Source organism: Neovison vison, chromosome 4 (assembly GCF_020171115.1).
Source record: "Neovison vison isolate M4711 chromosome 4, ASM_NN_V1, whole genome shotgun sequence".
In the NCBI taxonomy this organism is placed as follows: domain Eukaryota; kingdom Metazoa; phylum Chordata; class Mammalia; order Carnivora; family Mustelidae; genus Neogale; species Neogale vison.
This window is the reverse complement of record NC_058094.1, coordinates 74,187,089-74,199,542: the sequence shown is the minus strand read 5'-3', so window position 1 is coordinate 74,199,542 and position 12,454 is coordinate 74,187,089. Positions and strand designations below refer to the sequence as shown.

Here is a 12,454-nt window from a genome sequence, read left to right as displayed (position 1 = left end):
TATCTTCTTTATCTATTCATCCATCTATGGACATCTGGTCTCTTTCCATATTTTGGCTTATTGTGGACCTGCTGCTATAAACATTTGGGTGCATGTGCCCCTTTGAATCACTGTTTGTATCCTTTGGATAAATATCTAGTAGTATAATTGCTGGGTAATAGGGTAGTTCTGTTTTTAACTTTTTGAGGAACCTCCGTACTGTTTTCCAGAGTGACTGCATCACTTTGCATTCCCACTAACATTGTGAGAGGGTTCCTCCTTCTCTGCATCCTCGCCAACGTCCATTATTTCCTGAGTTGTTAATTTTAGCCATTCTGACTGGTGTGAGGTAGTATTTCACTGTGGGGTTTTGTTTTTCTTTTTTTTTTTAGATTTTCTTTATTTATTTGAGATAGGACACGGGAAAGGGCAGAAGGAGAGGGAGAAGCAGACCACCTGCTGAGCAGGGAGCCAGACTCTGGGCTTGATCCCAGGACCCTGAGACTGTGACCTGAGCCAAAGGCAGACACTTAACTGACTGAGCCACCTAGGCACCCCCTCATTGTGGTTTTAATTTGTATTTCCCTGATGATGAGTGATGTTGAGCATTATTTCATGTCTGTTAGCCATTTTTGTATGTCTTCCTTTCAGGAATGTCTGTTCATGTCTTTCCCCATTTTGTAACTGGATTATGTATTTTCTGAGTATTAAGTGGTTAAGTTCTTCATAGATTGTAGATACTAGCCCTTTATCTGATACAACATTACAAATATCTCCTCTCATTCCATTGGTTGCCTTTTAGTTTTGTTGATTTGTCAAACATTTTTTAAATGGGACAGAAAAAAGGCGTAAAAGGTATAAAACCAACTATATATTTGACTCTTGAACAACACACAGTCCAAAATTTGCATTTGATTACCAAAAACTTAACTGCTAATAGGCTACTGTTGACTAGAAGCCTTACTGAGAGCAAATAGTTGATTAACACCTATTTTGTATTTATATGTCTTATATATTGTACTCTTACCACAAAGTAAGCTAGGGAAAAGAAAATGTTATTAAGAACATCATAAGGGAGAAAAATACATTTGCAGTACCATACGGTAATGGGGGCAAAGCAAAGTGAGAGAGTGAGAGAGCCTTAAGCAGGCTCCACACCCAGTATGGAACCTTATGCAGGGCTCAGTCTCACAACCTGGAGATCATGACTTGAGCTGAAATCAAAGAGTCAGACACTTAACCAACTGGCCATAAAGGCACTCCCCTGTACAATACTGTATTTATTGAAAAAAATTTACGTTTAAATGGACCCTTGCAGTTAAAATCTATGTTGTTTAAGGTTCAAATTCAACCAAATTAAAAACTTTTGCTTTAAAAAAAAAAAGTTTCAAAAATGAAAGGGAAGCTACAGACTAGGAGAAAATATTACAACATAAAACCTATATCCAACAAAATGTTTGTTTCTAGAATATATGAAGAATTGTTACAATTCATTAATAAAAAGATAACCCAGTTTTTTTTAATGTGCAAAAGAAAAAGTGTGCAGCACTTTACTAAAGAAGATATGTATTGTTGGCAAGTAAACACATAAAAAATACTTAACACCACTAATCATAAAGGAAATGCAGATTAAAACCTCAATGATGGGGCTTCTGGGTGGCTCATTTGGTTACGCATCTGCCTTTGGCTCAAGTCATGATCCTGGAGTCCCTGGATGGAGCACCTCATCAATCTCCCTGCTCAGCAGGGTGTCTGCTTCTCCCTCTCCTGCCTGTCCCTCACTCATGTTCTCTCTCTCCTCTCTCTCCCCCCCCAATAAATAAATAAAAATCTTCAAAAAAATAAAATCCCTATGATGTACATACAGTTATGTACTCCTTAAAATAGCTAAAATTAAAAAGATAAACATAGTGTTGGCAAGGATGTAGAACTGAAACCCTTATACTGCTTTTGGGAGTGTAAAATGATAACAACCACACTGCAAGATGTAAACATACATCTGACATACTGCCTGCGCATTCCATTCCTAGATATTTATCCATAGGGCCACACAAAGAATTATACACACACACACTACCAGCTTTATTTGTAATAGCCCCAAAGTGGGAAACAACCCATATTTCAAATAATAAGCGAATGGGTAAGTTGTGATATAGTTATGCAGTGGAATACCACTCAGCAATAAAGAATGGGCTATGGTATGTGCAACAAAGTAGATGAATCTCAAAATAATTATGCAGAGTGAAAAAACCTAGACAAAAATGAAGACATATCATGTGATTCCATTTATATAAAATCCTGGAAAATTCAGAAAGCAGATCGTTAGTTGCCTGGGGTAAAGTAGGAGGAAAGGATGAATTATAGTGTGGGGTGTGAGGAAACCTATGGGAGGCGAATGGCTTCATAGATAAACATGTCAAACTCATCATTTTATATTAAATGTGCAGTTTCTTTTATGTCAATTATACTGCAGTAAAACTGGAAAAATAGTAAGATAGAAAATAGCATTTTACTGTATAGATTTAATTTTAGAAAGTTATTTTAATAGAAATTAAGGTTTGCTGTTTAAGAGAAAATATTTACTTACATGATATTTCAATTGGAAAAGGCCAATTATTGATTACTTCTTTGTAACTGGAAATATCTTTCATCTTGGCCTTTGCTCAAGGATTTTCATGGTTATTCTTTTCTCATTTAAATTATTTCAACCTTTCAAGATTAAAGCTATTGTAGGGAAACTTTAGTCTTTGTGATACAGAAGCATTCATACACACAATGGAATACTATGCAGCCATCAAAAGAAATGAAATCTTGCCATTTGTGACGACATGGATGGAACTAGAGAGTATCATGCTTAGCAAAATAAGTCAATCGGAGAAAGACAACTATCATATGATCTCCCTGATATGAGGAAGTTGAGATGCAACATGGGGGGTTAAGGGAGTAGGAGAAGAATAAGTGAAATGAGATGGGATTGGGAGGGAGACAAACCATAAGTGGCTCTTAATCTCACAAAACAAACAGTTGCTTGGGAGGTTGGGGGGGGTATTGTGGACATTGGGGAGGGTATATGCTATGGTGAGTGCTGTGAAGTGTGTAAACCTGGCAATTCACAGACCTGTACCCCTGGGGATAAAAATACATTATATGTTTATAAAAAATTTAAAAATTTTTAAAAAAAGAGAAGCATTCATACTACCATTCAGTAGTGATGTGTGAAATAATAAGAGGAGAATATTTGGAGAATAAAGAGAATTTTCATACTTTTAATCTTACCAGTGTTTTCTTTGGGTCTCAGACATGGTAGATGGCAACTTACTGATGGTTTAAAATTTTGTTCCTGCCCATGAGGAACTTATAGTCTAAATGTAAAAGGAAAAATCTTATTATATACAAGATGTGTTTCTAATGATTGTATGTTGGTGGCCCTTATAATTAAGAGTATAATAGCTATGGAAAGACATTTTAAGGGAAAACTAGGAGAAAGGAACAAAGAACGTATGACATACAGAGAGTGAATGGGAATGAACAGAGATAAATGAGGTGATTATTATTAGATGAGGTGAATTGGGGTAGACATGGAAACGGGGAATAGGCGATTTTTGAATTAGATGCATTAAGCAGTAGGGAGCCAGTAAAGGGATTTGAGGAGGGCAGTGACCTAGTCAGAGTGACAGATGACACAGATTTTTCATAACTATGGCATTTTAAATTGGTTATACAAGAAATAGGAAGCAGGGTCCACAAAGATGAAAAATTCTTAATAGTCAAGGGTTATACTACAAACCCTCAACAAAAAGGGTGTGAATTAAGAGAATGATTTAGGAAAGAAGAGTAATAACTAATGAAAACAGTTTAAATGTTTTATGATGTTTATGCCTGGAAGACGGAGGAAACAACCAAAGTAAGGAAGGGTGTGATGAAAAGAAGATCATGCGTCCTAAATTGCCACATTTTTTTTTTTGAACAGTCCCTCAAAAGTACATGTCCTTAACCCTCTTTGCTAAGATAACATTTCCAAATGCAAATGTAATCAGAGATAATGGTGTGGAAAACAGAGTAATTTTATCCCCAAATAAGGTATTGTTTAAATAAGATATAGCATATGCTTAAAATAGGATAAAGGGTACTTAAGGGAAGAGGTGTTTTCTTGAATATTTTGTGCAATTGAAAGCTAATTTTCCCTTAAGAATGACTGTCAGATAAGGGGGATGAATTCCAGGAGCTTGTTACCACATCACTGTTGCTAGGGTTCCCCCCCCCCCCATTTTTTATTCCTACTAGAATATAAGCTCCTTACGGCCTGTGGGGGTTTGGGATTTTTGTCTATTTTGCTGAGTAGTCTGTCCCCAGATGTAGGAAAGGGCTTGGCACCTAGGAGGCCCTCGGATTATAGTTGGGTGTATTACTCTGCCTGTGCTATGATATTTGTAAACTTAGTTTGCCCTCCTTTTTGTTCTCATCTTAAACCACTAATATTTCATAGCATGGGCATCTAAACATCATGTCACATTCTTGTGGTTCCCTTTGTAATATTTTATATCAAACTTTCTAACATTTCACATTGTTAGGAGTGTTTTTGAGCACTTGCACTAAATGCTTAGATGGCTTTTTATGAATTGCAAATTATTTTTAAAATGTAACAACTGAAAGTTACAAAATCACTCAGAAGTTTCAATTAAACAATGGTTACTGACGCCTGGGTGGCTCAGTTGGTTGGACGACTGCCTTCGGCTCAGGTCATGATCCCGGAGTCCTGGGATCGAGTCCCGCATCGGGCTCCCAGCTCCACGGGGAGTCTGCTTCTCCCTCTGACCTTCTCCTCGCTCCTGCTCTCTCTCACTGTCTCTCTATGTCAAATAAATAAATAAAATCTTTGAAAAAAAAAAAAAAACAATGGTTACTGAGGGGTGCCTGGGTGGCTCAGTAGGTTAAAGCCTCTGCCTTCGGCTCAGGTCATGATCCCAGGGTCCTAGGATCAAGCCCTGCATCGCATCGGGCTCTGCTCAACAAGGAGCCTGCTTCCCTTCTTCTCTCTTTGCCTGCCTCTCTGCCTACTTGTGATCTCTGTCTGTCAAATAAATAAATAAAATCTTTAAAAAAAACAAAAAAACCAACAACAGTTACTGATAATGAGCTAAGTGACAACTTTGTAAACATAATTGACAGCTTATCTGGTCGGCCAGCTTTTTAAAAGATTTTATTTATGTATTTGAGAGGCAGAGATCACAAGTAGGCAGATAGAGAGAGAGAGAGAGAGAGAGAGGTGGAAGCAGGCTCCCCGCTGAGCAGAGAGCCTGATGCAGGGCTCAATCCCGGGACCCTGGGATCATGACCTGAGCGGAAAGCAGAGGCTTTAACCCACTGAGCCACCCAGGTGCCCCTGGTCAGCCAGCTTTTTAAAGGCATTCAATTCCTGGTGAATTTTGTAATGTTGAAACAGTGATGTAACTTAATATTAGATGGATGAGACTTTAACATCTTTGTTTTGCTTTATCTCTAGTTTGTGTGATATAAATTTGCATAAAAAACCACCACTCTTTACACTCAGTAAAAATTTTACTGTAAAGGACTCCAAATGGGAAAATGATAAAAAACGCAAAATACAGTAGTGGGTATGAGCATCTTCCAGTAGGAAGAAAGAGACAAAGGAGCAGTATGGGATTGTATTCAAGATGTTAATTACCTTTGGAAATTGAAATTATGGGTCTTTTTCTTTCTTTGTATTTTTCCATATTTGACAAAAACTTCTTCAGTTTTTATCAGAAAAAGTAATCCCTATATGACACAGTCATCTGGGTGGTGATTCCATCTCCTCCATCAGCTCTTCCTAGACTGTGAACTTGGTTGTTTTAACCTGCCCTCTTTGTTCCTCCATTTCCTCATCTGTCAGGTACATTAAATTAGATAATCCATGTAAAACACTTCACAGTAGTAGGTTTATACTGTGTTACTCATCATCCAAGGAAATGGTTAAATGAACTGTGATGCGATATTAATTAATCACTAAAAATTGTGTTTGTGAAAAAGATATAATGATTTAGATTCGAATATTAAGTGAAAAAAATTAGGACATGGAGTTACAGATACAGCATGGTTATGCACATATGTGAAAAAGGTCACTTTTTGGTAGAAAAACAGGACCAAGAACAATGATTAAGTAAGTCAATTTTAGGATGACTACACTATTTATAGAGTAACCTCCCTCCTCTCCCTGGCACTCCTGATTCTGCTTACTCTGCTTTTCCACCTTTACCACTTTCTAACATACTATATTCTTTACTCAGTATTATTATTGTCTGTCCTCTACTGGAATGTACACTTTTTTGTTGACTTCTTCATTAATATATCCCAAGGGCTTACCAAAATTCCTGGCTTATAAAAGGCATTCAGTAGATATTTGTTGAATGAAGGAACGATTTCCTTTTCTTAGAATTTTCTGTATTTCTAATTTAATAATGATGATAATGGATATTTGTGAAACTAATAACCAAATTAAAGAAAAACTAACATTAATGTGCAGTACCTTTCACAGTCATCAGAGTGACATATATTAACAAGTGTGATCTTACCACTTGTTGGTGAGGAGGTGATACAATGGGAACTTTCAGCATTGCCACTAAGAGTATCAATTATGCTGCTGTTTTGGAAGACACCTTTGTACCAAGTATATATTAAAGTGCAGTGGCTTTTGAGCTTTCTCATTTGACTTAAATACATTTTCTATCATGTCTTAGTGCACAAATTATATGTATACATACATAAAAAACAAAATTCCGTATAACAGTGGGTGATACAGTCTGATATTTTCTCTTCTTTTCCATACTAATTCACTGAGTCATGGCACATGTATACCAGATACTGTACTTGGAAAATACAGTACTTTCTAACATTTTACTACCTTGGAAAACTTTTGGCACATGTACACCAAAAAATGTATAACTTTTTATTGTAACGCTGTTTTTAATAATGAATAATTATAAATAACTTTTTCAAATGGAAATTAAAAATAAATTGTGTTGCATTCATTCACTAGACTACATAATATGGCAATAAAACATTAAGAAACTAGATCTACATAGAGTATGTCAGTAACCCCAAAAAAATCATGTTGACCAAAACTAACAAGCTGGAGAATGATAGCTACATCTGAATTTTTCTTAATGTGCAAAAACCCTTTCTTGTATGGCTATAAACATGAGTATACATATAAAAAACATGCATGAGAGTGGAAACACTAAATACAGAGAAGTAGTTACCTTTGAGGTGAAAGAAAGAATGAGATCAAGAGCAGACAGGTACAGAAGTGGTGAATCAACTATAACTTGATTTTGTTTCTCAGCGGTGAAGAAATCTGATATAAATGTGTCTGAATAATCAGGGCTAGATGGAAGTACATGGGTATTCTATTCTCCATCCTTTTCTATGTGCTTTAAATATTTTATAGTAATAAAAACTATAAGTTTTTATAATAAGACTTTTTTTAAAGATTTTATTTACTTATTTGACAGACAGATCACAAGTAGAGAGGCAGGTAGAGAGAGAGGAGGAAGCAGGCTCCCTGCTGAGCAGAGAGCCCGATCCAGGGCTCGATTCTAGGACCCTGGGATCATGACCTAAGCTGAAGGCAGAGGCTTTAACCCACTGAGCCACTCAGACACTCATAAAACACACTTTAAAGAGACCACTGCTTCCCCCCACCTCCCTAATACAGTTCCTGTACAAAAAAATGAGTACTGTTCTTTCCCCCCGAAACTTCTAGCTTAGACTTTTGTTTCTCTCTCCCTTTTTCTATTAACAGTTTTACTGGGAGTTAAACCAAGTAAGATTAATAATCTAATTAATGTGTCTTTAGTACTTTGGATTTTATTAATCAATTTCCTTCTGGAAATTAAGTGATTTGTTTTCAAATCACACTCATAGAAACTCAGTCTGGCTGAAAGTTTAGACTAGTGTTCTCTCTTGAATTGTTAAAATTTTGAGTAAGATATTTCCCTTCTTTGGGAACCCACTATACTCTAGAGCTGGGTGTTGATAGATATTCCATTTAGGTTTCTCTTACTTACAGTGTTCTAGGATTCTAACTCTGGATCTTCTGTTGGGTAATTTATTCCTTGAAACTAAGCATATTCTAGCCATTTGACCTTCATAATACCCAGAATAAGTCAGTTGTATTATTATGTGTTAAAAATTAATCAAAAGAATAGTCTGCACAACTTTGAATCTTTTGTTACACTTTTTACAGATACCTCTATTTATACTGTGCTGGTTAATAACATGGCCTTTTATTTCCTATATTTAGTGATTTAGAATCTAGAAGAGAAGTAAAAAAGGAAGAAGGTGAAGCTTTTGCACGAGAACATGGACTTATCTTCATGGAAACTTCTGCTAAGACTGCTTCCAATGTAGAAGAGGTAAATAAGAGACCCTTTTAAATGTTCATCTTTTCACTTAATTGAAATGTATTGTATACTTTAATATTACTTTATTGGTATATCTCCCATAAGCTTTTTAGTCTTTGAATATCGTAGAGTAGGAAAATTTCTTCTGTTTGAAATGTTTTGCCTTATAACATTCATCTTAAACTCTTAAATCATATTCTGAGCCTTCTCTTGTCGCCGAAATGCTTTAACACATCTTTGCATGTATTTATCCTGAGAGAAAAAAGGAACACTAATGAAATTTGGAAATATATCAAGATACGTTTGTAGCTATTTGTATCTACTTTTGCTTCAATAGGGAAGGTATTTTATTATTTTTCTGTAACATTATACAAAGCATAAAGTTTAAAGTATCTCAATTATTTCCATTGATCAGGCTGAACTGCTACAAGCTTTCTGAACACATTTTTATGCTTTCTGTATTTGGATATGGTATTTATATACTATACGTAGATGAGTAGATAGTTATAATTCTCCCTAAGGATAAGAATCACCTCCCTAAGGTGAAAGTATTGCTACACTCTATTTTATAAAAGTCAGGAAAGAGGCTAAAGAAGCAAGTAGTTTGCCTAGAGTAATGCTGTACTTTCCACCTCTGGGTAAGACTCTCAACGAAAAGGGATTTGAGAAAATAAATGATTTTAAAATGTCATTTTTCTAAGGATAGAGAATAAGATGCTAGGCAGCAGCTTAACATTATGCCTTTAACATAATAAACAGTGAGTAAATACTTATTAAGAATGTACTTGGGGCTCTTCTAATTAACTTCTGAACCCAGAAATTGACTATAGTAATTCAACAGCATTGGTATTTTCACTGAAAAATTCTTCCTAAAGTATGACATTATACCTATCTATACTTGATGAAGTGCTCTGTGACTGTTCTTTAATGCATTTCCTACAGCTACCAATTAATGCTTTACTTCTTGTTGCCAGTAATTACAATTTAATTACATACAAGAGTAATATTGCACTTTGCACAGTGAACCCAGAGAGAAATTTGTTCTGCCCCTTTGTTCAGCTTAAAATAGACAGGTAAAGCTTCCTGTTTCAGAGAGGCACTCCTTTATTAGAGGTGTTGTATTTAGAAACAATAATAGCCAATGTATTGTGAGGGTTTCAGGACCTCTGAAACATATCCTATGGATTATTATTGATTTTCTTATTGATTTTAAGAAATTCTAAGGCCAAAATTGAATACATTTTGGTTAAAAAAAACCTTATACTATAGGGCTCCTGGCCAGCTCAGTCAGAAGAGCATACAACTCTTAATCTCTGGGTTGTGAGTTTGAGGCCAAGGGTGTAGAGGTTACTTAAATAAATAAAATTTAAAAAGAAAAGAAAATACTATAAAGTCAGATGATAAAGCATCAAGTACAAGAAAAAATCCTAGATTTCTAGTTCTGTTTCTGATGCCTTTGTGTTCATTTTCTTTATTCTTAACTAGTAAGAGTAGGTATATATTTGTAAACAGCAAATTACTGTTGTCATTTGGCTGAACACTAAAGTAAATTCCATTAATGTTTTAGCAGCACTTATTACAGAAATTTTGTGTTAATAATAAAAATAATTCTTTAAATTTGATCTGGGCAGGAATTTCCTACACACATGAGAGAACTTTACTTAGTTATGTAAATTAACTTGCTTCTCAGAAACTAAGGATATTAAGAAATAATCTTTTCTAATTCCATTTTTAAAAGATTTATAGATAAGCACTACATAATATCATCACCCATCAGATTTTACCTGAAAGCTAAAAATATTTCATGATCAGGTGTTTTGAGGAGATAGAGTACCATTCTGTGATCCACAAAGAGCAAAATTGAATCTGAATCTCTACAGGACTTAGGAACTAATTAAACATGAACGCAACAACCAAAGGGCTTCAGCATCTAGAAGAATGCTCTCCTATCTGCCAAGTACATCTAAAACTTTGAATATTATATGTAAAACAATTACAAGAAGACAAAGTTAGAGTGAAGAAGGCTGACCAGCTTAGAGGCCTTGGGATCTGAGGAAAGTGACATATCAGTGATTTCCCTTGATTTTCTTCAGATTGGGTTCTAGAGAAACTGGCAATCCAGAAAGGCCAGCAGGTGCAGTGGGAAAAAAGAAGCCTACTTTCTAGCCAAAGGACCAGGAAAGCAAACCATTCTATTATACCCAAACATGGCAGAAAAAATTATGGTTCTGCTTCTACCATTAGCTTACTTTAATGAGGTTTCCCATACTCATTTTTCTGTGGGATTGGTATCAGGGGAGGCAGCAAAAGTGCAGGTTTAAATTAGATCCAGAATCTCATAACACAGTGCCCCAAATGTCCAGATATCATTAGAAAATCACTCTTCATACCCAGGACCAGGAAGATCTCAAACTGAATGGGGGGAAAAAAAAAATCAATAGATACTAATAGCAAGATGACAGAGGTGTTAGAAGTGATTAAAAAAATGTTTAAGCAGCCATCATAAAAATGCCTCAGCAAACAATTAATATGCTTAAAACAAGGGAAAAAAGTCTCAGCAAAGGTAGTACAAGTAAGAAGAACCAGATAGAAATTTTAGAATGAAAAATATAATTAACATAAAAAAGGCTCAGTGGATGGGGTCAACAGCAGAATGAAGGGACAGAGTAAAGAAATAGTGAACTGGATGATAGAAAAATAGAAATTACTCAGTCTATACTAGAGAGAGAAGACAGACTGGAAAAAAAATGAGCAGTGCCTCAGGGACCTGTGAAACCATAACACAAACTCTAACATTGTGTTATCAGATTCCTAGAAGGAGGGCAGAAGGAAGATGGCTCTGAAAGTACTCAAATAATGACCAAAAATTTGCCAAATGTGGCGGAAGACATAAACCTAGATTTAAGAGGCTGAGCTAACTCCAGACAGGATAAATCCAAACTAATCCACACCGTGCCAAATTTGTCAATGGTCAAATCTCTGAAAGCTAAAGACAAAGAAAAATTACAACAGCAGCAAGAAGCAACTTACTAATTCAAATGACAGCAGATTTCCCATCAGAAACAGTGGAGGTCAAAGAAATACACAGTAGTTTCAGGAACTGAAAGAGAATAATTTTCAGGATGCTAGAACTAGCAAAAATACTTTTAGGAATGAAGAAAAATAAAGACATTACCAGGGTGAAAGAAAGCTAAGAACTTATTAATAGCAGATCTACAAAACAGTGGCTAATGGAAGTTATCTAACAAATGAAATGATAAAGAATCTTTGAAGGAACACTGGTAACATAAAGTATGGATAATTACGATAGACTTCTCTTAAAACTTATAAGTCTTACAAATTATGTTTGGCAAATGAAGCAGAACAATAATGTCTAGTGTGCTCTTGGTGTATATATAGGAAATACCATAAACCATGGTGAAGAAAGGGCCATCAGGGGAGCTAAGGTTACTATACTTCACCTGATTTGGTAAAAGGACAACACTAGTAGACTGTGATAAATAAATATATATATATATATATATATATATGCAATACCTGGAGTAACTACCAAAGAATATACAAAGAGATAGACTAATAAACAATAGGTAAATCCGTATCGAATTTTTAAAAAGGTTCAAATTAACCCTCAGAAAGGTAGGAAAAATAAAACCAAAGTCAGCCACAGAAAACAAAATGACAGACTTAAGCCCTCACATTGCAAAAATGACATGAAATGTACATGATCTAAATATATGAATAAAAAAAATGGCAGAGAGGATTAAAGAACATAACCCAACTATATGGGTATCTGTAAGAAATTCACTTCAAATATAATGATACAGGCAAGTTGAAAATAAAATTATTGGGAAAGATACATCATATAAACATTAATCAGAAGCAAGAGTGACTTTATTTATATAAAATAGACCTACAAGCAAAGAAAATTGCCAGAGACAGAGTGGGACATTATTTTAGAGTCTGCTGGGAAGACCTGGCAATCCTAAATGCATATATATCAAAAAATAGAGATGCAAGATATGTGAAGCAAAAACCAATAGAAAACTGGAAATAAACTAAACAGTGGAATTAAA

At 35.2% G+C, this 12,454-nt stretch overlaps 1 protein-coding gene across 1 annotated transcript in view; it reads left to right on the top strand.

Annotated features, from left to right (window-relative positions):
• The window catches only part of RAB2A (RAB2A, member RAS oncogene family), an 89,551-nt gene that overhangs the window by 52,645 nt on the left and 24,452 nt on the right, over positions 1-12,454 (top strand). Inside the window, exon 6 of the mRNA XM_044245548.1 lies at positions 8,282-8,393. Coding sequence (XP_044101483.1) covers positions 8,282-8,393 — 112 coding nt within the window. The remainder of the gene's footprint in view (positions 1-8,281; positions 8,394-12,454) is intronic.